The sequence below is a fragment of the Xenopus tropicalis genome, chromosome 1 (genome assembly GCF_000004195.4).
Source record: "Xenopus tropicalis strain Nigerian chromosome 1, UCB_Xtro_10.0, whole genome shotgun sequence".
NCBI classification, from domain to species: Eukaryota; Metazoa; Chordata; class Amphibia; order Anura; family Pipidae; genus Xenopus; species Xenopus tropicalis.
Window position 1 is genome coordinate 78671759 of NC_030677.2, and position 27598 is coordinate 78699356.

The following is a 27598-nucleotide window of genomic DNA, read 5'->3' on the forward strand; positions in this document are numbered from 1 at the left end:
CACAGTAGAATCATATTTAATATGATAACATAAAAATGCCCGAGACTAGAAACAACAAATAAAATCATAGTTTTTCTGCCGTTTAATTCCCCCTTCAATACCACACAAACTTTATATTATTTCATGATTAGGAATGCCAAATATGTTGATGCAAATGTAACTGACAGAGAAAGTTTCTAAAAAAAAAAAAATTAATAGTGAGATACTGTAGATAGATTGATTTGTTATTTATTTCACTAATTCTTTCCACCATCAGTAGTCCATCTTAAATCTTCATAGTAACTTTTTTTTTATTATTTTTAATGCTTTGTTCTTTTTTCCATAAGCAAATTTCTGGTTAGTAAGAGTTGGCTTGTATTCTGAAATGCAGGCTGGGAGTCATTAACATGCAAGCTTTAATTTGCAAATGAAGCATTGCTTTGGGCCACAACAGTATAAATCTTAAAAGAAAGCACGCACCCCTGGCATGTACAGTACTTGTTGTATAAGAAGACCAGACAATGCAGAGTAAATTAAAGGAGCATTTTTACAGCTCTTTATTTAGACATTGTTTTATTGTAATTGTGTTAGCAAGTATTCTAGAGGTATAAATGATTATGTCTCTGCACAGAAAGGTGCTACTAAAGGTATAACTGTGCATGTAATCTTTTCATCTGATTTAAAATTTTATTTTGGAACTGTTGCTTTATCCAAAACCTGCTTTGTCATCTTCCAGTTCCACAGGAAACTCAGAAGATATGTATTAAAGAGGCAAAATAGCATAGCAAACTACAGTATGTTTCAGCATAGAACAAATTTAAATTATGTGTTATTTTCATAAATACATTGTCATTTTTCATGATAAAGCCCAATCCCTAATTACAAGTGTTTGTTTAAAAATATATAAAGAACTCTGTTCATGATACAGGAAGTTTAACTGTTACAATAAATAATATTAGCTGCCTTTTCCCCCCTCTCCCATAATTGCTCTAAAGAACCATTGCAGCTATAAAATTAACTTTGTTTCCATTTCACTGTTCTGAAAACAAAATAAAAATGTTTTAATTGAATGAATGTCCAGAACAAGCCATATAAAATGAAAATATGTTGAAATCATTTGAAAGGCCTATTTTGTCCCTTTGCAAAATCAGTATTTAAGAAATTGTGTTTCTGTGCCTCTTTATCAGAAAATATAAAACATATCTTTTAAAGATGTATTTTTTAATAAAAATAAAGGGCAACATGTAAGTAGCTTTTCCAGAAATAAAGCAAATAAAATCCTTTATTGCCAAACTATTAGCTGACAATCTATCACAGTCATTGATAAAGAGTAAGAGTCTATTACCAAAACTGATATATGTCTTCTCTGGCAACTTTCTGTGCTTCCACAACAAATCAGGATTAGATTTTGACTGCCATGTTACAGAGCTATAGACAAAAATATGAATATAAAAACTGCCCTCAAGTTGATGCAGCAAGGCACAAACTAACCCTGTATAGTACACATAGTACAACAATGGTTTAGTGAAAATGTATTCTAAAAAGTTCAGTGCCCTATTGGTCAAATTATCATACAATGGGCACCATTTATCCACTGACCCCTCCTATATTAACCCAACCATCACCTCATTTTACCCCTATTTCCCCTTAAAATGATCATACAGATGCATGTTTTGGTTATTACCAGTTACTGAACATTGACATAACATACCTTTACATAAACCATAACAGTTAACTTCAATAGCTAAAACCAATCTTCCACTGGCCACTGAAGGCCCCACCCTATTGAAAACCTCATACCTAATTCTTTTTTAACTTAATACCACACCCCTTTAAAACTGTTTTTCAGCCACTAGTCTCAGGCCTAATTTTCTGCCGATTCCCCTAGCAAACTGCCACTCCTGTAGGGAGGGTGGTAGGTTTTTAGGTATAATAACACCTAGGGACCTATTTATTATGCTGTGTAAAATGAAATACGCCAAAAAAACGGTGTATAAAGCTGTGTAAAATAAATGCAGAAGTTTACCATTTTACGTAAGTTCCGGTGGAAGAAAAAACATGTAAAAAAATTTTATGTCATTTTTTTACATTGTGGAACCTGGCGATGTGAGCCAAATTTCAATGCCATTTTTTACACAGCATAATAAATCTGCCCCCTAGTATACATTGTCTATTGACCTTCAAGCCCTCACCCCTGCCAATCACTACCCACCATGCCCAAGATCTGATCAATGGCTATCCATTGTCTTCCACAGCAACAAAAGCTATAAGACATGTAGAGGGCTATATAAAGTATATATTTGGTGTTAAATGAAAATTCCTTGAAAATTTGTTTCAGAAATAAAAAATATTAAGTTCTGGACATTTCTAACATGTACCACTTTTAAAAGACTGACAAAAAAAAAACACTTTCCCCCCATGAAGATGTTTCAAAGATATACCAAATATAAACCAGTTTTGGTAATAGAATGTATTACATTTGAGAAAGCTAACAGGATAGACATGTCCTAAGCAACATGATATCTTTTATAAATCTTCAAAGATATACCAAATATAAACCAGTTTTGGTAATAGAATGTATTACATTTGAGAAAGCTAACAGGATAGACATGTCCTAAGCAACATGATATCTTTTATAAATCTGTACTGCGGTATATTTAGTGATCAAATTGTGATGTTAATTTGGTGCTTAACACCCATTGCTTATACCAACTGACATTAGATTAGCATACATCAATAACTGGTTTGTTTATTGTTTAGTTTCTTTGTGTAACCCTTTGCAAATATGTTCACGTATAAAGGTACCCATGTGTGTAATTATCTGTGTGTGTGTATATGGTAACCTGTCAATCCTGACTTATGTGTATGTATTGGATGTATGAATATTAGAAATTTTCCATATTTTCCATATTTTTGTGTAAGTGAAGCACTGATTTCTATAAAACACCATTTTAATTTTGGAGATGTTGCTGATGATACCTATAACAATTTCACAATTACAATTAAATAAACAGAACCATATTAACTACTCGCGCTTGACATGTCACAGTCTTAATGCTCATTGATCTCACGGTGACTATTGAAAACTCTCAACAGCATCTGGTTGTGGAAGTGCCAAGAATTTATATGACCCAAAAGGACATTTCACATCTATGAGATACCCATCTTCATACAAAAGTGATGCCACCTGCACATGGAACATTATAGCTGAGGAGGGCAAAGTCATTCATTTGCATTTTGATGGATTTGTGCTTGAGGAAAGTACCGGATGCATGAATGACAAAGTTATCATTTCTGATGAACTGAGTAGCCTTGGTAAGTTTCTTTTATATATTTAACAGTTTAACTGTGATCCAAAAATTAGAACATCAACTTTTTTGTGTTCATTTTCCTTTCCCTGTTGCTCAGAATTGCTTAAAGAATTGTGTAATATTAAAGTATTGTGTAAGTCTGGTTGCAAAGCTATAATATGGTCATTATATATATGTTACCCTCCTTAACATGGTGTACTTTGTCCAGTTTCCAGCCTCACTGTCAGACCATTATAGATGCCATAGTTTGAAACTATTTTTTCATGTTGTCTCCAACACCTGCGACCTGCATTTATATGAATTTAGCTAAAGTAAGAGCAACCTTTTATTCATCCTAGAACTAAAGCTTTGGGGTGGGAAAGGCTTCAACAGTTGTCAACCACATAGTGGGGCTCATTTATATATATTGGCCAAATCTGCACCATGGCAACCAATCAAATGATTTTATTGTTCAACCTGTGCCTGTCTGTAAAAAGCCAGTCACAGCCACTGATTGGTTGATATGGGTTACTGTTCAAGTTTAAATTTTCCCACTTTTAATAAATAAACCCCAATGTTTGGATTTATGCTAATACATAGGGTGCAATAAATACATTTGTGTTGTAGGAACACACTGTGGAACTCTGCTGCCTTCAGATCTTGTGAGTTTCCGTAACAGTATATCGGTCAACTTTCAAACCAACAGCAGGGTGGTAGATAAAGGGTTTTCTATCTCATGGGAAGTTGTGTCTCCAGCTTCTATTCCAAGTAAGTAAAACTACTGAAAAAGTTAAAGTAAAGGTATATATTGCTTATATTGATTAAAAGAACACAATCATATGTATTTATTTGTTAAACATGAATCTGGCATGAAAAAGATGACTTATAGAGTCTAAATAGATGATAAAAGCATAACAGACATGAACTTTACTATTTTTGTTAATAAGAACATGTAAATTCCATTTTTCACTTTCCCAGTCTTTCCATTATGAAGGCAGCCACAATGGTGAGATGGTGAAGTGAGTTGGGCTATAACAATGCCCATGAATTATTAATATCCTGTAATGTGGTTCTTTCCTGATTAAGATATAAATCCATGTATACGTTAGTGCTAAATGGGGGCAAAACATATAAGGTAACTTCCTGCCCCTTTAGCATTGTGCCAAAGAAATACATTTGTAACTATTATTAGAGACTGAGAACTGAGACTGTGTCAACTGATGTTTGGTGTGATGTGTTGCTCATTTGTTTAGTATTTATACAAATATATATGTAAAAACCAACTAGCCTATGCAGTTCAAGATCATCTGAGGCCTCATACAAAAGCACACCAGGTGGTGGGTCAGCCCATATGTTTGTTTTGTTGATCATTGCTAATGTGAGTTTGGCTGGCCAAATGCCTAAGCATGCATATTCTCACACAATATGATATATAAAGAGTTACATAGTTACATACATAGGGTTGAAAAAAGACCAGAGTCCATCAACCCTTCCAAGTAAACCCAGCACACACAACCTATACTTACCAATCTATACCAACACATACATAATCTATATATACAAACATTAATACTAACTGTAGATATTAGTATCACAATAGCCTTGGATACTATGCTTGTTCAAGAACTAATCCAGGCCCCTCTTAAAGGCATTAACAGAATCTGCCATTACAACATCACTAGGAAGGGCATTCCAGTGCCTTACTGCCCTCACCTTGAAAAAGCACCCTTATCTGCCTATGATCCCCTCTAATGTATTTGTACAGAGTAATTATGTCCCCTCGCAAGCGCCTCTTTTCCAGAGAAAACAACCCCAACCTCGACAGTCTAACCTCATAGCTTAAATCTTCCACCCCCTTTATCAGTTTAGTTGCATGTCTCTGCACTCTCTCCAGCTCATTAATATCCTTCTTAAGGACTGAAGCCCAAAACTGCACTGCATACTCAAGGTGAGGCCTTACCAGAGACCTATAAAGAGGCAAATTATGTTTTCTTCCCTTGAGTCAATGCCCTTTTTTATACAAGACAGCACTTTATTTGCTTTAGTAGCCACCGAATGACATTGCCAGGAATTAGACAACTTATTATCTAAAAAAAAAACCCAGATCCTTCTCCATTAAGGATACCCCCAACAAACTAATATTTAGTAGTTAGCTTGCGTTTATATTATTTCTACCAAAATACATAACTTTGCACTTGTCAACATTGAACCTCATTTTCCAGTTTGCTGCCCAGTTTTCCAGTTTAGTCAAATCGCTCTGTAAAGTAGCAGCATCCTGCATGGAACTTATAGTTTTGCACAATTTAGTGTTGTCAGCAAAAATAGAAACAGTACTCTCTATGCCCACCTCCAGGTCATTAATAAACAAGTTAAAAAGCAAAGGACCAAGGACTGACCCCTGCAGTACTTCACTAACAACACTAGTCCAATTAGAAAATGTTCCATTTACCACCACTCTTTGTAATCTATCCTTCAGCCAGTTCTCTATCCAATTACAAATATTATGTTCTAGGCCAATATTCCTCAATTTGATTAACCTTGTGTCACATACTGTATAAAACGCTTTTGCAAAGTCCAAGTAGATGACATCAACTGCCATTCCAACATCGAGGTTCCTACTCACCTCCTCATAAAAGGCAATTAAATTTGTCTGACAAGATCTGTTACACATAAAACCATGCTGGCACAAACTCATAGTATTGTGAACTGCAATGTATTCAAGTACCCTATGCTTTATTACCCCTTACAAAAGCTTTCCTACTACTGATGTCAGACTAACAGGCCTATAGTTTTCAGGCTGAGAACAGGATCCCTTTTCAAATAACGGATACCCTGGGATAAATACCATCCAGTCCTGGACCTTTGCTTACATTTACATGTTCAAGTCTCTTTTGAATTCCCTCCCGGGTGAACCATGCATCATTAGCTGGCTCCTCAGATGTATAGACAGATGAAAAATAAGTGTTCAAAATTTCTGCTTTTTCCCTGTTCTCATCAACCAACTTACCCCCCATGATAATAAGTTTCCCACCCCTTCTTATTTATTTTTACTATGCACATAATTAAAAAATAATTTTGGATTATTTTTACTCCTAGCTGCAATACACTTTCAATTTTAGAAAATTGTCAACAGTATGGGAAGAGCCCTTTTTAAGTTTAGAATGACAATGCTCCTATGCACAAAGCAAGGTCCCTAAGAAATGGTGTACTGAATCTAGTAGGGAAAAACTTTACTGACATACACAGAGCCAAAACCTGAACCTCACCAAACACCTTTAGGATGCATTGGAAAGCTGAATGGATGCCAGATCCATCATCCAACATTAGCTTCTTGCCTCAGTCATACTTTTGTGTCTGAATGGGTGCAAATGCCCTTTTCCCTGAAGAGTGGAGGCTGTTATAACTATGCAAGGTCAAATGCTAAAAAGGTGATAGATAGACAGATAGATAGATAGATAGATAGACAGACAGACAGACAGACAGACAGACAGACAGACAGACAAACAGACAGACAGACAGACAGACAGACAGACAGACAGACAGACAGACAGATAGATAGATAGATAGATAGATAGATAGATATTATAACAACTTATAATAGCAGTTCATTGAAAGAAGAAAATGAATTAAACCACTGCAAGTATATTGATCTCTCATGTAAGCAGAATTAGGTATCATTTTTCAAACTGACAGGTAGCCTATATAAAAAGCTAATACTGGCACCTAGTGGCAGACAGTTTGTTCAAGGTTAAAAAAGAACACAAATAATTCACTTACATAAAGCAGAAAAATTATATCATAAAAGCATGTATGTATGATGGCAGAGGCCATGTCCTGTTTTCTAGGCATTTCTCCAGTGACATCATATCACCTCCTCTGTGCTTTTAGGTGACATCATCTATGACTTATTGTTGCTTGCAATGTGATTATAACTCAAAAAGAGAGCTTAAGAAGGTGGAGGAGGATAGGAAAGCTTCTGCAAGCACAAACATAAGATGACCACCACTTCCAGTAAAACAGATCCACCAAGTACAACCTACACTGCTTTATACTTGCTTGGGTGCATCTAATATATACTAGTATGCACCAATACACAGTACAGGTTACAAAGAGTATTCCATAGTTTCAACATGTTCATATGTTGGCTATATATTGAGCAGATTTAGATCCATAATATGAGCACAGTATAATAAGACTAATCTGCGCCACATGCTGGCAAGTAAGTCTGTGCCCTGACTCGTTCCTTTTAGTCCTCACCACAGTGGCACTCTGATGGTGTTTCTACAGTTTCTGAAAAGGCATGAAGTATTATGGAGAGTTCTGGTGGGAATACATGCAGGACCTGGAATACATGCTTTTTTGTAAGCAGATTTTTTTCCCTCCTCCTCCAAAATCATAACACGTTGAAAAACACATGAAAAACTGATTTTACTTTGTTTTCTGTGGCCTTTTTATGGGGATTTATTCTTTCTATCAATATAAATACTTTCCTTTTGCCTAGGTATAGCACAGTGTGGAGGTCACTTTCTTGCCGACAATGGATTTTTCATGTCAACCAACTGGCCAGATGCTAACTACCCTGGTAGCAAAGCATGCATTTGGAAAATTGCTGTTGAGGCAGGAAAACAAATTAATATAGTCTTTACAGACTTTGAACTACAGCCAGCAAACTTAACAGGAAGTTGCCATGACTATGTGGAGATTTTTGATGGGGACAGAGCTGGCGCTGTAAAACTGGGTGAGTATGCCTAGTACAGTACTGTAAAAATGCAGATTATGCATAGTACTATATAAATGCTTAGCTGGGTGAGCGCATAGTACTGCATAAATGCTAAACTGGTTTGGAATGTATTGTGCAATATAAATGCTAAGCTGAGTAAGTATGTATCTTGCCATAAAAATGCTGCCCTGGGTGAGTATGTATTGTGCCTACATGCTAAAATGGGTGAGTATGTAATGTGGCAAATACATGCTAAGATCGGTGAGTATGTAATGTGGCATATACATGCTAAACTGGCTGATTAGCATTTGTTGTGGTGTCCTTTAGATCATCTGCCCCCCCAATGGGCCTCCCTAATCAATATCTGACCAAAAATCAGGCAGGTGTTGATCAGGCAAGTCTGATTTTCCCGTCAGATGGGGGACTGCATTGGCTCATTAATGTAGTCCTTAGCCTGTTGGTGTAATTCAATTGTTTGGCACTAGGGCCAATTTTACTGTGGTAAGCTTTAATTTCTTGCTTTGATAAATCTGCTCCATAGGGTTGACCAGAATCCAAACAGAAAAAACACCCTCCTATGAATCTGACAAAACCGTCAAATTATTGTATAATTAGTGTGCACCGAACAATCATACATCTACCAATTTTACATGTGACACTGCTCAGAAAATCGAGCAGGTTTAAAAAATTTTATCACTAACAATAAGTCAATATGTATCAATACGTATAAATGCTAAGCTAGGAAAGTATGCATTGTGCCATATAAATGCTAACCTGGCTGAGTATGTATTGTACTGTATTAATGCTAACCAGGCTGAGTATGTATTGAACTGTATAAATGCTAACCTGGGTGAGTATGTATTGAACTGTATAAATGCTAACCTGGGTGAGTATGTATTGTGCTGTAGAAAGGCTAACCTGGGTAAGTATGTATTGTGCTGTATAAATGCTAACCTGGGTTAGCTGTACTCACAAAGTACCCAACATACGCTAAGAGCCCAATAAAACAATATTACATTGCATTCAGACCAACTAAAGCCAGCAGATAGATAGATAGCTGCACAGAGGGCAGAGGGCCCTTAAATCAATCAGTACACTGTGTTTTACAGATACTTTTATCTTAAAGCTGCTGATCAACACTCAACAGTCCTCTTCAGCATGGAGAGCTTTTTTAAAATAACACATAACAAGGTGGTAAATGTATTTCTTTGAATTTCAGCACATGATACAAATCTATTTAACATTTAACCAAAAGGAAACAGCAACTTATGTGAATATCCCCAAGGAAATCTCCTGGGGGGGCATGTGCCCCCTTGCCCTTCACTGTCGACACCTATGGAACAGTAGTCATTATAATAAATAAAAAAATCAGCAATTCGGTTTTATCACTGTAATGGAAGTAAGACAATTAAAGCTACTTTTAATTGGTTGTTTTTGCTGAATGCACTGGTTTAGTTTAGATCCTATGTTCCTATATGAGCCCTTGTATGTACAAAGGAACTTTGAAAATGACAGAACATGAGAATTTCATTCAGGCCTTTTTGAACACAAATGCCTGAAATCACATAAATATTTTGAAGTTTTAAATGATAATTTGTAAATCTAATATTTATTTTTTTTATGTTCTGTAGGACACTTCTGTGGAAATCGCAATCCAGGGATATTAAACACAACAGGAAACACAGCAGTCATTAAATTCATCAGCAACCATGAGAGGCACTTCAAAGGTTTCCGTGGCTATTGGACAACTAATATAACTGATGTTCCTAGCTTACCACTAAGACCTGACAATCCATGGAATGATATTTTAATAGGTGAGAAATAATAATCTTAATTGGAACAAATGTTGAAAACTCTAGGTGCACAATATCTACTCTATATAATAATCAGGTATAATAAACAAGTATATAGTAACTTTTCTATTAGTCCTAATTATTGTACAATAAGCATCTAAGTGAGTGAAATCTGTAAGCCAATTAACTTGTTTTTTTTAAACAACTTTATATCCAAAAGGTCTGCAACTGAAATTCTTATAGGGTTGTAGGGCCCATATTTGTATAGCAAATAAATTACATTCTATTTTGAAAACAATCATTTTAACACTTAATCAAGCTAAACATGGGTCAAATAACATTTTGGTAATTGCAAACCTATAGACTAAAACACTTTTCTCATATAAAATAGGGCTGTTGTTGCTACAATATATTTTATTTGCAGGTGCTGGATAAACAGATTGATCTCTAAATGTATTTAATAAAGCCTAGAGCTGGCATACTTTCTCTAGAGATCAGTAGTCACTAGATATAAAGAAACAATAATCCTCAGAATGAAAGTAAATTTTGTGTTGTTAGAACATAACAGTTTTTCAGGAAACAGAGTTTAAAAAAGCACTTAGAGATGCCCCAGGAAAGTGGAACAGTTTTCAGTATCAGAAAGGAAAGTACAATGAAATGGTAAAATGCTACTGAAATCTTATTACTTGTTACAATTTTGATGATTAATTAGGTCTAAACCAGAGATTCTTTAGTCAAAGAATTTGATAATTGGTTCTTTCACATACTGGACATAGCATTGTGAAAGGGTAATGATTAATCTTCATTATTATCTACTAGCTATTACTTTTCAAATGAGTAAACTATTACTTCTCTTCTGAAAAGTAACACTTCTGCTCTATATCATGCCATTGGATGTTAGCTCTAATTCAACATTTGTTCATTTTTTATAATGTTTGTCTGCAAGGCTGAGATCCTTTATTTTAAACAGAAGAAAGCTTCCCTAGTGTAATACGGTTCTATATAGAATTTATTATGATATTTGACATATCTCTAAATAAGCATTACATGTGTTGGCAGACAGAAGCTGACCTATACAACAGAAAGCCACCCCATTCTGCTGTCTCATAAATTAACACATTGACTTATGTAGGTGATCCACAGTCAGCCAGGCAAATAATTGCTTCACGGTTCATCGGCCCTTCTACAACTCTAACTGAAATGACTGGAAAATTGAAATGGCTTGCTCACGTAAACAATGTAGAAAATGTATGGTATAGATCAATCTTTTAGAGATAGATATGGTATATTGTAGATGTGGGTCGGATGCTGTGTTTATCCTTACTACTAAATTTCAAACAATTAATATACAAAATATCAATATTTATATATAATCTTATCAATACACACATAGCATGCAAATACATGGAAGTAGAATAATGGCAATTATCTGAATTATGACTTTTTTTAGTTTTTCTTCCCATAACCCTGTCTGCAAATTCTTTGTGCAGTTACATTTCCGCCTCGCATTAACATAAAGGTTCTACAAGACCGGGCTCTTTTTTTAACAACTCCAGCTGATTTCTGTGGGCATCACATCCTGGGACTGGGTGGGGAGTTAAAGGGACATGATGGAAATTTCCTTTTCAATATGCAGACTGACAAATTGTCAGAAGCATTCTTGACTTACTAAAACTCTCTTACCTGCGATAATGGAAGAGATAATTGTGAAGGCCAATCTTGACATAAGAACACCCCAAATCACATAAGAGAAAGCTCTATTTTCCTATTAAAAATACCCACTGTCATTTCAGACTTGAAACTGTTTAAAAATTATCTTTCTGCTTAAAAAAAACTTTATAAGATAAAGCTAGGCTCCTCAATCTCTACTAGAACGGCTCAAAACTGAAAGGTGTATTGTGGTTCCATGAGAAAACGTTGGCATGGGGGAGCAAGGCACACACTTTAGGCCACTATTCCAAACTGATATCTAAAGTCCAGTCCTGAGATTAGGAATAACTAGTCTGCAGTAAATGCTTATGTGCAAAAGTGTGTGACAAATCAGTCCTCATTTTAAACTCATTAGCTCAGGGTTATTTCCCATGATCATCACAGGGAAGCAGCCCAATGTAATCCATTGCATTCTGATACAAGTATCTGAAATCAAAATACCTTGTGTGTCATAGGCTTTTAACACCTTCCAAGCACGGTGGACACTGGAAGTAAAATGATATTGTTGCTTTATAAACATTTTTAATTTTATATTTTTTTCCTGTAGAATGGCCTACAAGCTGTAATAGTATATCATCCAGTAAAATCAGTGGAACTTCAGGGCTACATTCTTCACAATGGCATTTCTCTGTTCAAGTAAGTAAATTACAAGTAATATTTGCTTCTCTCTGCTAAAATACAGTAAGGTTTCCCGTATCTCTCAGAGTTTGAGAAACATTGCTTTAAATATATTAAATATGCTCCTTCACTCTGTTCCCCTATAAATAGTTAGGAAACCATGCATGCTCAAGAGTCTAAATTATCACCAGAGTTCTGGAAGTTACCATAGTTACTCTGTGTTATATTCAAATAAAATACCTTCCATACTGTATTGAATCGGTGCCTCCGTGTTATGAAATCTTAAGACAACTGTAGTATGTCAGCTATCAAGGATTGTCATGGTTTGCCTATAATCTAAAAAAAGTATACTATCTATAGTAAGTATATAGTATGTATAGAATATTGATTGTTTGCATTCGATTGCAGAGTCGAGCAAGGCCGTTCCTGCCATTCCAGCATACTTGTGCCGGCTCTCTTATCCATTCAGAGTGGCTTCTTCTGCCTGCTCACTGCATTGATGAGTAAGTATTTCTGTCCATTTTTGCCTTTTTTGCCTATTAAAACTACTTTCCCTACTTGGATTCCCAATATTAATGTTAATTCTCGAAAACATATTACAGGCATATTCTTATTGGAGGCAAAACAATCCTATTGGGTTTAATTAATGTTAAAATTATTTTAGTAGACAAGACACAGAGATCCAAATTATGGAAAGATCCCTTATCCGGAAAGCTCCAGGTCCCGAGCATTCTGGATAACAGGTCCCATACCTGTACTTTTATATTTACAGCGGCCAAACAGCTGATTGCCAAATCGTGGCTTACTCCTTCTCTTTCTATTCCCCACTTCTACAGCTATCATGATTAATAAAAACATGATGTCCTTTTTATCTGGGACTCATGATAAATTCCTTAAGATTTGGAGCCCTGTGCTCCACAGGCTACTTAACTGGAATTTGAAAATTTCCTCCTTTCTGCATAATTTTAGTGGAAGGGGATAAATAACCAGTCAGTCTGAATTAGCATAGATATATGCTTCTCTTTTTTAGATTATGTTTTCTTTTTATTGTTCAATACTTGTTGTGCTCTCATTAACATTGGGTATATCACAATGTATTATATATTTCTGTACTTAGTTTCCTAAGATGACTATTACATAACAAATCGGTCTGGCAATAAGTTTTATTGAAAAAAAAATTGTATTTGTAAATTTTATTTTTTTCTTTCTTTTTTCTTTTCTTTATTAAGGTACAGTTGATTAATAAAACCATCCATAACATTTTTATTTGAAAGTTCAGATTTATTACATGATTTGATTAGATGATGACTGCGTTTTGATTAATTCTTTCCTTTTCCCTTTAAGTATGCATGATCTGTACTTCTCATGTTTGAAAAACTCTCTCCTTACCATAAGCTCAATAGTTGCATTCTTAATCATTTTAATACTGCAAAAAATCTGCTTGCATGCAGAGCAATTTTTCAAGAGGCACCAATTTGCCTGAGATGCCCCAACCCCTATGCCTACTGTAACAATTGGCTTAAAGTACTTAAGCAAAAATTAGCTTCTTATTTTACTCTTCTTATTACTTCTGTCAAAGGCTCAAAATCCTCTACCCAGTGATGGGTTCACATAGAACTTTGGACTACCTGTGGTCTATTATAAAGAAACCACTTACCCTCACTGCCTGGTCAAACCACAGGCTGGTGGGTTAGAAAGGGTACATCCTCTTCAATAATTTGAATAAACATTGCTATTCAAGCAGAAAAAAATGTTTGCAACTTCTTGAGAATGTAAAGTATTTTCGATGAGGGTGTTAATTTGAGTAGCTTCCCCTTAAGATTGTGCCATCCTTTATTGACTTGGCTCAAGCCCAGGATAAAATTCCTCTCCGTTTGCCTGAGTTGTTAATATGTCTCGGTACCACTGCCTATGGAAAGATCCATAAGTCTGTGTGCATAATGACATTATACAAATAAAGATATAGATTTGTAGCAGAGCATACATAAATACAGTGCTACTGTGAAGCACGCAATGTCTGTTTACTCAAAGATTATTTCCAACTGTGCCTTGAAAAATACAAAAACTGGGTCAAAGATCTAATTCTGTTGACATGCCCCAGGTGTTCTTGTTATGAGGCAGGAGAAGCTGTGAGGCGCCTTCCATGCCCCAGTTTGGAAGTAAGTCTTGACCTAGATTATGCATAATAATATGTAATGAATGAATATTCCTGCCTGTCTTGTTTTCATATTCTGGAGCAATGGTGAGTGAGTCCGTCTGGCCTGCTGTACAGTGAATATAGAACTCTTGCACAAAGACAAAATAAAATTACATACAAGATGACAATGCAAAAATACCAAATACAGTAAAAATACAAAATCTGTCATCCTCTAAATACTGAGGACAACAAATCCTACTATTCCCCTGCTTTAAAAATATAATATAATTTTTTTCCACTGCCCATAAATATTATGCAAAACTATTGTAGATATTTATTAAATATGTTTTACGAATTGGCTTTACAAGTTTATCTCTTAGAAATTTCAGTTACACAAGGTTTTTAAGTGTGCGACCAAAATGTAACAGTTTCCGGCCATTGTGTTGGGCATTTAAACATTGCAAAAAAGTCACATGGCTCTTGGAAGGATTATGTCTTGCACCTGCTATTAGCCTGAGGTAATGATAGCATTTTTTTTAATTCAGGAGCCAGAAGTTGGATTCCTGGCGAGTGTGCCTTGGGCATGCACCTGAGAAGTGCTTCAGTACAGATGCCATTATCAAGCATGAGAACTTTGCCTTTCCACAGAACAATGATCATTCTTATGACATAGCGCTGATGCACATTTCAGAGAAAGTGACTGAAGTACAACCAGCGTGCTTGCCTGCCTCTACAAAATTCCTGCCAGCTGGGGAACTGTGCTACTGGGCAGGATGGGCAGCTTCAAGCAAAGGTAATTTCATTAGTTGCCATTGTTGTTATTTTTTTATAAAGCACCAAAACACATACAGATTACATACAAATACTGACAGAAATAGAAAGAGAAATAGAAATACTAAATATGGACTTGCTCATTAGATTTCAGTCATTAAAGCAAAATGTCTAAGTAATGCTACTTTAATCTTCCTTCTAACTCCTTCTGACAAATTATGGGTCACACATAACTCAAATTCCAATCTGGGACCTCAATGTATTCTAAAGGAGAAGGCTCCCATGGATCACTCATACTATTAAAGGGCACCAGCAGGCACCAAGGTAGACTTTGAAGGGATTTTTTTATAAGCTCTTCATGTAAAGCACTTAGGGTATATTTATAATGCTGTGTAAAAAGTGGAGTGAAGCATTACCCATGATGTTGCCCAGGGCAGCCAATCAGCAATTAGATTTCAACAGTTAGAAACCCAAAGCATCTGACTGGCTGCTATGAGCAACATCACTGGTAATGTTGCACTACACTTTTTACACAGCATAATAAATATACCCCTTGGTGTAAAGTAGAATTTAAGCTTTAAAAAAATCATTATCTCCCTCGTAACATGGGGTTGGTTGACAGCTCTGTCCATGCTGCCAGTTTTCACTGAGATATGTTGTTAGGGTGGGGTCATCCACCTTCCTCTGAGGAACACCCAAATGAGCACACTAACATATAAAGGGTTTCTAGGCTAATCACTTTATTGGCATAAGTGCCCAAATCTTGAATTTTTCATCATATAAAACAAAAGGGGAGAATTAAGACATAACATGCAATAATGTAATAACTTGAGAAAGTGTGCAGCAGACTATAAAATACTACTTGCTGATTGATGTGGGTTACTAGACCTGGAGAATACTTTGCACCTGTTATTAGGGTAATGGCAGATACATTTTCTGCCAGTGTTTTTCTACCAGTGTCCATCCAATACTGCTTTAACTCTTGCTGTTACCTTCCATTGCATTGGTTACTGATTTGAGCATTTCAAATGTGCACTACCAGGCCAAAATCCACCCCAAGTGCACAGTGGAAGGAGGTTGCACACAAAGGGCAGCTGAAGTGAGCAGTAAGATGCAGCTGCAGTATTTGGCAGTCAGTGGCATTTATCAATCAGCAGAGAAGCATTTCATTAACCTTAGTTCAATTACATAGATTATGGCAGCATTTACAAGACTTCCTAAATCAGAAACATAGTTTTTAAATGTTAACTTTTTTTTATCTGCTTCTAGGTGGAGCAAAGTTTGCTAATACTAAAGAGAAGTTTCAGGTTCCCATACCAATTCTCTCGTATGAGACATGTAGTCAACCCAAGTTTTGGTGGAGCCAACTGACAACTTCAATGATTTGTGCAGGATTTGAATCAGCAGAAAAGCTCAAATCTGAATGCAGGGTAAGAGACATTTGCTCTATAAATGGAATTAGCTTGCTAGCTAATTTTCTGTTACGTGCTTAAAGTTTTTAAAAAAAAATTGCTGCTTTGCTCTCCTAAGTCACAGCTAGTGACAAAACTTGGCACTTCTGGTCCATTCTGCTGGCCCCCCACCAAGTCACATTGCTGCCTTTCACCCCCTTCTTCCATGCAAGTGCATTAATTTAAAACTGGAAGTACAATAAAGAGTGGGTGCAAGGAACATTCCCAGCATTTCCTACACTCAAGGGGTCTTCCATGTGACCATCACCAGTTATACAAATTAAGCAGTCAAACTAGCAGCACAGCCATGAATTTGCTCATTAGCAGCTGTTGACTTTACTAATGTTGTAGAGCTTGAAGACAACATAAGTGGATGAAGCTAGCCTCATGTACAACTCAATACAAATTATAAAACTGGAATATAGTGGGAGCTATATATATAAACAACTGACACATTCCTAAAACAGGATGTAAATAAACAACTGGCACTGGTAATTTCTAGCGCACTAGATCATTGGCACTCCACATCCCACTCCATATGCCAAACAATGTACGTAGTGCACTGATATTTCCCAGAATGCCAGCATAATTGCATGTACATGCTCAGTCGCATCCACCACAACCTGCACACAATGCACTAGTGTGGACACAAATTATCAGTTTCCTCTTTGGTATCACTTACGACATGCAGTATTATTAACTGCATTAGTGTCAGATTTATTTGACTTACATAGTTACATAGTTACATAGGGTTGAAAAAAGACCAGAGTCCATCAAGTTCAACCCTTCCAAGTAAACCAAGCACACACAACCTATACTTACCAATCTATACACTCGCATACATAAACTATATATACAACTACTAATACTAACTGTAGATAGTGATGGGCGAAATGTTTCACCAGGCACGGATTTGCGGCGAATTTCCGTGTTTCGCCATTGGTGGATTGTTTCGCGGAATGGATGAAAAAATTTGCAGCGCGTCCAAAAATGGTCAAAATAGCCACGCGACAAAAGAATAGCTGCGGGCGACAAAAGAATAGCTGCGGGCGACAAAAGAATAGCCGCAGGCAACAAAAGAATAGTCAGGGGCAACAATTTTCGCCGTTTTGCGAATCTTTGAAAGATTCGTGAATTTTTCGGCAAAGCGAGACGGGACAGATTTGCTCATCACTAACTGTAGATATTAGTATCACAATAGCCTTCGATACTATGCTTGTTCAAGAACTCATCCAGGCCCCTCTTAAAGGCATTAACAGAATCTGCCATTACCACATCACTAGGCACTAAGGGCATTCCACAACCTCACTGCCCTCACCATGAAAAACCACCTACGCTGCTTGAAATGGAAGCTCCGTTCCTCTAATCTAACGGGGTGGCCTCTGGTGCGTTGATCATTTTTATGGGAAAAAAGAACACCCCCTATCTGCCTATAATCCCCTCTAATGTACTTGTACAGAGTAATCATGTCCCCTCGCAAGCGCCTCTTTTCCAGAGAAAACAACCCCAACCTCGACAGTCTAACCTTAAATCTTAAATCTTCCATCCCTTTTACCAGTTTAGTTGCACGTCTCTGCACTCTCTCCAGCTCATTAATATCCTTCTTAAGGACTGGAGCCCAAAACAGCACCGCATACTCAAGGTGAGGCCTTACCAGGGACCTATAAAAAGGCAAAATTATGTGTCGTCAGCAAAAATAGAAACAGTACTGTCTATGCTCACCTCCAGGTCATTAATAAACAAGTTAAAAAGCAAAGGACCAAGGACTGACCCCTGCGGTACTCCTCTAACAACACTGGTCCAATTAGAAAATGTTACATTTACCACCACTCTTTGTACTCTATCCTTCAGCCAGTTCTCTATCCAATTACAAATATTATGTTCTAGGCCAATATTCCTCAATTTGACCATTAACCTTCTGTGAGGTACTGTATCAAACGCTTTAGCAAAGTCCAAGTAGATGACATCAACTGCCATTCCAGCATCGAGGTTCCTGCTCACCTACTCATAAAAGGCGACTAAATTAGTCTGGCAAGATCAATTATGCATAAAACCATGCTGGTACAAACTTATAGTAAAGTGAAGAGGCTTGGCAATCACAGATGAAGCCCATCTGGTCCTGGACCTTTGTTTACCTTTACATGTTCAATTCTCTTTTGAATTTCCTCCCGAGTGACCCACGCGCCAGTAGCTAAATTACTAGAACTGGGCATATTAAAAGGGAAGCCTTCATTGGGTGGCTCCTCAGATGTATAGACAGATGAAAAATAAGAGTTCAAAATTTCTGCTTTTTCCCCGTTCTCATCAACCAACTTACCCCCCCGTGATAATAAGGTTCCCACCCCTTCTTGCTTAATTTTTTTACTATTCACATAATTAAAAAATAATTTGGGATTCTTTTTACTCCTAGCTGCAATATCCCTTTCCATCTCTATTTTAGCTTGCCTGATAGCTTTTTTGCATGCTTTATTTGCTTCCTTGTACCTGATGAAAGTTTCTGCTGTCCCAGCTAACTTGAATGCTTTAAAAGCACGTTTTTTCTTACCAACCTCGACACTAACACTTTTATTCAGCCATAAAGGTTTTGCTTTGCGATGCCTCTCCTTGCTTACAAGGGAAATAAACTGTTGTGTATACTTGCAAAGCAATGTTTTAAAGATGTTCCATTTTCCTTCTGTGTCTAACCCTATGAAAAGCCTTTCCCAGTTGACACATTGCAGAGATGCCCTTATACTGGCAAAGTCTGCACGTCTAAAATCGAGCGTTTTAGTTAATCCCTTATAGAGCTGTCTCTGCAGCATTATCTCAAAGGAGACCATGTTGTGATCACTGTTCCCCAAATGCTCACCCACACAAATGTTAGATATGAGTTCAGTGTTATTAGAAATAACCAGGTCCAAAATATAGTCATTCCTAATAGGTTCTTGAACCGCCTGAAATAAAAAGTTGTCATTTAGCATATTTACAAACCTACTAGCTTTTTCTGACTTAGCTACCCCATTTCTCCAGTCAATGTCTGGATAATTAAAGTCCCCCATAATAACAACTTGACCCAGTTTTGAAGCCTCCTCCATTTGCAACAGTAGCTGGGTCTCATCCCCCTCATCTATATGGGGTGGTTTATAGCATACACCAATGATCATTTTCTTTGTGACCTTCAGCCCTACTGAAATTTCTACCCAAAGAGATTCAACGTTTCCATTGGTAATGTCTTTATTACATGGCTTTAAATAAAGACAAACCCCTCCAACCTTTTTAATCTCTCTGTCCCTCCTAAAAATTGTGAAACCATTTAAATTCATGGCCCAGTCGCGTTTTTAATCCCACCTGGTCTAAGTGATACCAATTAAATCATAATTTTCAATACATGCAATAGCCTGCAGCTCCCCTAATTTAACCAACAAGCTTTGTGCATTAGCCAGGATGCAGCGGAGATTACTACTTCTCCCTGTTACTACTTCGCCTCATGTTTACATTAGCTAACAGGCTAATATTAGTCTGTTTCCCTTGTAACAAAGGAAGCTCCCTATCTGATAAACTATATGCCCCCCTCACTCCTCCCCCACAATCCTTTGCTAATCCCACTGCCCCGTCTACACTAGCTTTCCCATAAAACTTTAGCTCACCCCCCCTTGTCTAGTTTAAACACTCCTCCAGCCTCTTAACCATTCTCTCCCCAAGCACAGCGGACCCCCTTCCATTGAGGTCCAATCCGTCACGGCTGTATAGATTGTACCCCAGAGAAAAGTCAGCCCAGTGCTCTAGGAACCCAAACCCTTCCTTCCTACACCAAGACTTTAACCACGCATTTAGCTCCCTAAGCTCCTGCTGTCTCCCTAAACTTGCACGTGGCACCGGCAAAACTTCTGAAAAAATGACATTGGAGGACCTTTCCTTAATCTTAGAGCCTAGATCCCTGAACTCACTCTTTAAGGTCCTCCACCTACCATTCATTTTGTCGTTAGTACCGATATGTACCAAGACCGGGTCATGCCCAGCCCCTCCCAATAATTTGTCAACCCGATCAACCACTTGTCGAACCCTGGCACCAGCAAACTGTTCGGTTGAAGCGATCAGCTCGACAGATTACCCTGTCCACTTTCCTAATGATCAAATAACCACCATCTTTTTAGGCCTAGCTCTCCTCCCCACCACTACTAGAGAAACTGGTCTCCCGGCTGTTAGAAAGATCAGCCCAATCTAGAACCGCCAGTCCAGAGTTCACACTCCCATCTTCTTCACACAATCTGGCAAATCTGTTGGGATGCGCAAACCCTGGCGCAGCCTCCCTCTTCCTTTTCCCCACTCTAGATTGTCTAATTGTCACCCAGCTTACTGCCTTATCATCCTTTCACTGCTCCCCTCCCCCCAAACTATCTGACCCTGCAAGCTCCTGCTCAGTGAGCAAGAGACTCCTCTCAAGATTGTCAATCGAACGCAGTGTTGCAACTTGTTCCTCTAGGGCTCTAACACGAGCCTCTAAAGTGGCAATTCGCTCACATCCACAACAGAGGTATGGACTTTGGAACTGTTGCTCCACAACTGCATACATGTGGCAGGCTGTGCACTGTGTCAGTAGAAATACACGCGTTAAGCGTAGGTCCATTGGGATGTACATGTGCCTTTTACTGATGATAGAATAAAGACTTATTTTTACCCTCGTCATGCTCCGCTATTTTTTTTTTTTTCTTTGTATTTCTACTGCTGGGACTTATCTGGGAGTGGGTCCATGAGTAGCACACCAGGGTTTGAGCAGTAAGTGCTCCCGTGTATTGTTCTTATTTTGCATCTATGTTCACTGTGTCAGACCTTCATGTTGCTGCCACTCATTCTCCCAGTTACAGAAACAGTTAAACAGGTGAAAGACTTGAAATAACTACAAACTTTGTACTTTGTCTGAACTCCTTTTGTTTGTAACTCCTGAGGTTTAGGGATTTTAATTACCCTGATATTGACTGGGGCAATAGTACTGCCAGGACAGTAAATGGGAACAAGTTTATAAACTTGCTGCACGACAACTTTATGTCACAGGTTGTTGAGGAGCCAACCAGGAACAATGCTATACTAGATCTAGTGATCTCTAATGACCCAGAACGTATAGCAAATGTGCAAGTTGTTGAACCCCTGGGTAATAGTGACCATAATGTTATTTCATTTGATGTTTGGTGCAGGAAACAAATTTACACGGGGGCAACAAAGACACTGAATTTTAGGAAGGCAAATTTTAGCTCCTTAAGGGCAGCGCTTCAGGGCATAGATTGGGGCATTATGTTTTCTGATAAAAATACAGAGCAGAAATGGTTGTCATTTAAAATGATATTAAATCATTACTGTTCTCAATTCATTCCATTAATAAGAAAAAGTAGAAGTGTTAAGAATCACCCTATGTGGCTTAACTCTGAGGTAAAGAAGTTAATAGGGAAAAAAAGGAAAGCTTTTAAGAAATATAAGTCAGAGGGGACAGTAGCTGCGTTTAATGAATATAAACACTATAACAAGTGTTGTAAAACAGCAATCCGGAAGGCAAAGATAGAAAATGAGGAGCGCATCGCGGCCGAGGCCAAGACTAACCCCAAAAAGTTTTTTAAGTATATTAATAGTAAAAAGATGCAGGTTGAGGGTGTGGCCCCATTGAGTTATAATAACAATATGGTTACAGCGGATACAGAAAAGGCAGATGTGCTTAACCAGTTCTTTTCTTCTGTGTATACAGTAGAGGAGCCAGTGGGCCAAGTCTCACCCAATAGCTTCACTGTTGCCTCAGCTCCAACTACACAGTGGTTGGCACAGGATATGGTGCTTAAAGGGTTACACACGATAAATGTAAACAAGGCACCTGGGCCAGATGGAATACACCCTCGGGTACTGAGAGAGCTAGGGGCAGAATTGCAGTGGCCCTTGTTTCTGATATTCTCAGACTCTCTTTCATCAGGTATGGTACCTAGTGATTGGAAGAAGGCGAATGTCACTCCCATATTTAAAAAGGGAATAAGATCTCAGCCTGGCAATTATAGGCCTGTAAGTTTGACATCCGTGGTGGGCAAGTTATTTGAAGGCTTGTTAAGGGATCACATTCAAAATTATGTAGTGGAGAATGGCATTATGAGCAGTAATCAGCATGGCTTTATGAAGGACAGGTCATGTCAGACCAATTTAATTGCTTTTTATGATGAGGTAAGTAAGAAGCTGGACAGTGGGGATGCAGTAGATATAATCTATTTGGATTTTGCCAAAGCATTTGATACCGTTCCCCACAAACGACTGCTTTCTAAGCTAAGGTCTATTGGTCTTAGTGAAGTCGTTTGCACATGGATAGAAAACTGGCTACAGGATCGGGTACAGAGGGTGGTTGTTAATGGTACATTCTCTACTTGGAATAAGGTCCTCAGTGGGGTCCCTCAGGGTTCTGTACTGGGTCCACTTTTGTTTAATTTGTTCATAAATGACTTAGGGGAGGGTATTATGAGTAATGTATCAGTGTTTGCAGATGACACAAAACTCTGCAGACCAGTCAATTCTATCCAGGATGTGACATCCCTGCAGCAGGATCTTGACCAACTGGCAATCTGGGCAGCTAAGTGGCAGATGAGATTTAATGTGGATAAATGTAAGGTCATGCACCTGGGATGTAAAAATATGCAAGCCCCGTATACCCTTAATGGGACTGCACTAGGCAAATCCATAATGGAGAAGGATCTTGGAGTCCTTGTAGATAATAAACTTGGCTGTAGCAAGCAATGCCAGGCAGCAGCTGCAAGGGCAAACAAGGTTCTGAGCTGTATTAAAAGGGGTATAGATTCACGGGAGGAGGGGGTTATTCTTCCCCTTTACAGAGCACTGGTAAGGCCCCATCTAGAATATGCTGTTCAGTTTTGGTCTCCAGTGCTCAAACGGGACATTATTGAGCTAGAGAGGGTCCAGAGAAGGGCAACTAAGCTGGTAAAGGGTATGGAAAGTCTCGGTTATGAAGAAAGACTGGCCAAGTTGGGTCTGTTTACACTGGAGAAGAGGCGCTTAAGAGGTGACATGATAACTATGTATAAATATATAAGGGGATCATATAATAACCTCTCTAATGTTTTATTTACCAGTAGGTCCTTCCAACGGACACGAGGGCACCCACTCCGTTTAGAAGAAGGGAGGTTCCATTTAAATATTCGGAAAGGATTTTTTACAGTGAGAGCTGTGAGGTTCTGGAATTCCCTCCCCGAATCAGTCGTACTGGCTGATACATTATATAGCTTTAAGAAGGGGCTGGATGGATTCTTAGCAAGTGAGGGAATACACGGTTATGGGAGATAGCTCTTAGTACAAGTTGATACAGGGACTGGTCCGATTGCCATCTTGGAGTCAGGAAGGAATTTTTTCCCCTCTGAGGCAAATTAGAGAGGCTTCAGATGGGGTTTTTTGCCTTCCTCTGGATCAACTTGTAGTTAGGCAGGTTAGGTATAGGCATTATGGTTGAACTTGATGGACGTATGTCTTTTTTCAACCCAACTTACTATGTTACTATGTTACTATGTATGTTATAATTCCACTTACAGAGCCCCACTAACTCCTGAGGTTTATAACTCCACTTACAGAACAACTACTAACTCCTGAGGTTTATAACTCCACTTACAGAGCACCTACTAACTCCTGAGATTTATAACTCCACTTACAGAGCACCTACTAACTCCTGAGGTTTATAACTCCACTTACAGAGCACCCACTTAAAGAGCAAACACTTACAGAGCACCAACCAAATCAAATCCTACCCACCTCAAACTGAGGGTAATTACAAAGGAATGCAACTTCTGGCAAACCTGCTGTAAGCCTTATAGTTCACCAAACTTTGTAAATTAGGACCAAAAACAGCAAATACTTTTGAAAAAATTAAACCCAACAGTTAAAAAACACAATGATTTTGAATAAAGTTAATAAAATATATCTATCCCTTTTTGCTGAAGTGAAAAGTAAGTTGTTTTAACTAACCACCAGCCTGTTGGAGATATTGATGCAACCCTCTAATGCAGAGGTTAACAAACTGTTTTGGCTTATGCACTTCTTCTATGCTCATTGCTTAGTTAGGCAGCCATGACTGGAACATTCTTGCAGGGTCGGACTGGGATGCCCCTGTCGCTCCCCCCTAACCCCCGCCCCGCCCAACGTCCTCCCCTGAGCGTGCATAAGTGAAACTTATTTTCAGCGCATCAGGGGAGGGACACTGGCGGCTGGGGGACCACTGGCAGGGATCGGGTCTGGGCCGGCGGGGCCCACGGGTTTTTTTCTGGTGCCCTAAAAGTCACTTGATTTTAAGGATTCAGATTTGGTTCAGCCAGGAGCGTGGATTTGGCCAAATCCGAATCCTACTGAAAAATCCTGAACCCTGAATACCCCGAATCCTGGATTCTTGTCTCCCTAGTTTTTTCCTGAATATATGTGTCTTGAGTATATATGCACACACACATACTCAACTATATCTAAAAATGAGTATCTGTATCCTATTACCCAATTACACAAGCAAAGCCAGTAGTTTGCAAAAATCTCCATAAACATATATAGGCAGATTTATCAAATTGTGAGTTTAGAGCTTAATACATAAAAACTCACCCATGTTCTATTCATTCCTATGGGATTTTTAGAAGCGCATTTATCAAATGGTGAGTTCTAACTTTCACCCATTAATAAATACACTTCTAAAAATCCCATAGGAATGAATAGAAAGTGGGTGAACCTTTCTGTGGTGAGCTTTACTCTCACATTTTGATAATCTGCCCTATAGTGTGTCCCTAGAATAGCACACCACAAGAATTCCTAAAATACAAATGTATATAAATTAATTTTCTCTTTATTTACGACCACAAGTGCAGTTGCAATAGCACAATAATGTGCACAGTCATTATGTAAATTGACACCACTCATTAAAAGATACTTGTGTTGCACTCAAAAATTGTCCCTGCAATTCTGTATAGTTGCACACAGTACTGGTATGTCATTTCCACCTCCTGTTTTGAATTGCATGCATAGAGGGTTGCGTCAAGTTGGGCAATACACTTTAGCATAAACAATCATACAAACGTGTGATTTTAATGCCCAATGCCAGAAATAATGTGATCCCATCTCCAATCAAGTCACATTCTTCTAAATGTACACTTTTAATTGTGCCCATTTTGACGCATCCACCACAATTGCATCTGAAGCAATTCCCCCTCATTACCCCAAGTTATGGGGTAAAATTGTATTCTGGGTAAAATATGGTTTCTGTAACAGAAATTGCACTTTATATGCTGCATGTAAATGTCCCTTATAAATGTGTTTCTTTTCACCCTAAATTTGTTTATGTTGTCTTCACCTCTTCATTGTAATTTTTCCATATTCTTCTTTTGTCTCACATTTTATTCCAGAGTTCTCACTTCACTTACTCTTCTGCCCCCTTTTGTTTCACTTCACTTGTTTCCCTTTTCCATTTTTCTGATACAATTACCTTTACTAAACAACAGATGGCACTCTAACACTTAAATTTGTTTTGGATTAGATAATCTAAATGCATACAAGAGTATCAGTGTTGGTCTGGGTATACGGCAAAAATTATTTAGTGCAAATGTGGGCAAACTGCTAATTCTGGATGTAAATATCAAAACAATAAAATTGGCTGCTGGGTTCAGTGACCCCCATTTTAAAGCTGGAATGAGTCAGAAGTAGGCAAATGACAAATAAAAAACGTGAAGGCCAATTCAAAAGTTGCTAAGAACAGGCAATTCTATAACATACAAAAAGTGAACTTGAAGGTAAAACACCCCTTTAACTCACAACTCGGACTAAAATACATTTGTATGCCAGATACCCAGATACTAAAAACAAGACAAGCTGTCCCTCCTGCAGCTATGAAAGTACTACTCCCCCTTAGACATGCCTGTGCCCCCTCAGGCGGGTTTGAGAACCACTGCACTAAGGGAATTTTGGAATTACTGGAACTGGTTACTTGCAGGATCCAACAAAATCTGATCTCCATAGGCTGTAATGTCGGATCACCATCAGTTTTTATTTTGTTGGATGCAGATACAGCATGCAGTGTTCCCTTCCAACGGGCGCATTGGGTCGGATGGCAAAAGTTACATGTAGTTTACATACCAGATCTTTCTATTAGTCCCGTTATATTTTGACATATGTGACTACATCTTACTTGTCGGATGCGTTCTGTCAATCCGACACCATCCGACAAAAGCGTTTGTGGAGTTTAGCCCATAGTGTATTATATAACTGCCTTATAACACTATAAAGGCTAGGTAGCACTGCCACTGGACACTGCTCCCGGCAAATTTCTAAAAACTTTACACTTCTATAGGTTAATGTTAACCACTGCAATGTCATTCACTTGTGATTTTAGCACTCTATCTGAAAGTATGGCAAAAAAAGAAACATTTAGTTCTAAATCTAGGCTCACAGCAAATCTAACAGACTTATGCACTTGCATTTGATACAATATTTTTAGCAATTAATCATTTTAAATTCTGACTAGGACACTGGAACTGACAAAAATATGTTTTTGTGTTTTCAGAATGAAGCAGAAGGAGCATTGTTCTGTAAATCGAGCGCAGATGCAGCATGGGAAATCCACGGTATTGCAAGTTTTGGGCCCTCAGACTGTGTGGTGGATAAGAAGCCACCTGTGTTCACTAGAGTGTCTGCCTACAAAGATTGGATTGAAAACGCAATACAGAAATACACCTATGAAAAGAATATTTAATAAATTTGGACTGGATTACCTACTTTATGAATGCATATATAATGATTGCTAATAAAAATGGAATTCACACATAAAAAGCTTTCTTATGTCATCTCTTTAATATCTTGCAGTGTGTTAAAGGATAAGGGCAAATCCTAGAGCCATTATTTCCCACTGCCATTTACACTCTGCCAGCAAACTTGCCATCCAAAGTGGTAGCTGTAGTCAGAAGAAAGCATTTCCACATTTGTGTACACTCCAGCATCACTAACTTTTCCCACAATATATACTGTATGATTATTAGTGGGTAACATTATCTGTATCCATTGACTTTAGATTTATCTCAAATAAGAGCCTTATATCAGAAGAGCATGACAAGCCAGATTATTTCTATTAGTTCTTCCCTAATAAAGCTAATCTG

General features: G+C 37.9%; 1 protein-coding gene across 1 annotated transcript in view; it reads left to right on the plus strand.

The window, feature by feature from the left end:
- The window catches only part of LOC100489122 (ovochymase-2), an 84918-nt gene extending 57629 nt beyond the window's left edge, over positions 1-27289 (plus strand). Inside the window, exons 17-25 of the mRNA XM_031903196.1 lie at positions 3076-3294; positions 3897-4037; positions 7771-8007; positions 9621-9803; positions 12040-12128; positions 12519-12613; positions 14793-15040; positions 16288-16448; positions 27010-27289. Of these exons, the coding sequence (XP_031759056.1) occupies positions 3076-3294; positions 3897-4037; positions 7771-8007; positions 9621-9803; positions 12040-12128; positions 12519-12613; positions 14793-15040; positions 16288-16448; positions 27010-27198 (1562 nt within the window). The 3' untranslated portion in view covers positions 27199-27289. The remainder of the gene's footprint in view (positions 1-3075; positions 3295-3896; positions 4038-7770; positions 8008-9620; positions 9804-12039; positions 12129-12518; positions 12614-14792; positions 15041-16287; positions 16449-27009) is intronic.
- Positions 27290-27598: the final 309 nt, after the last annotated feature.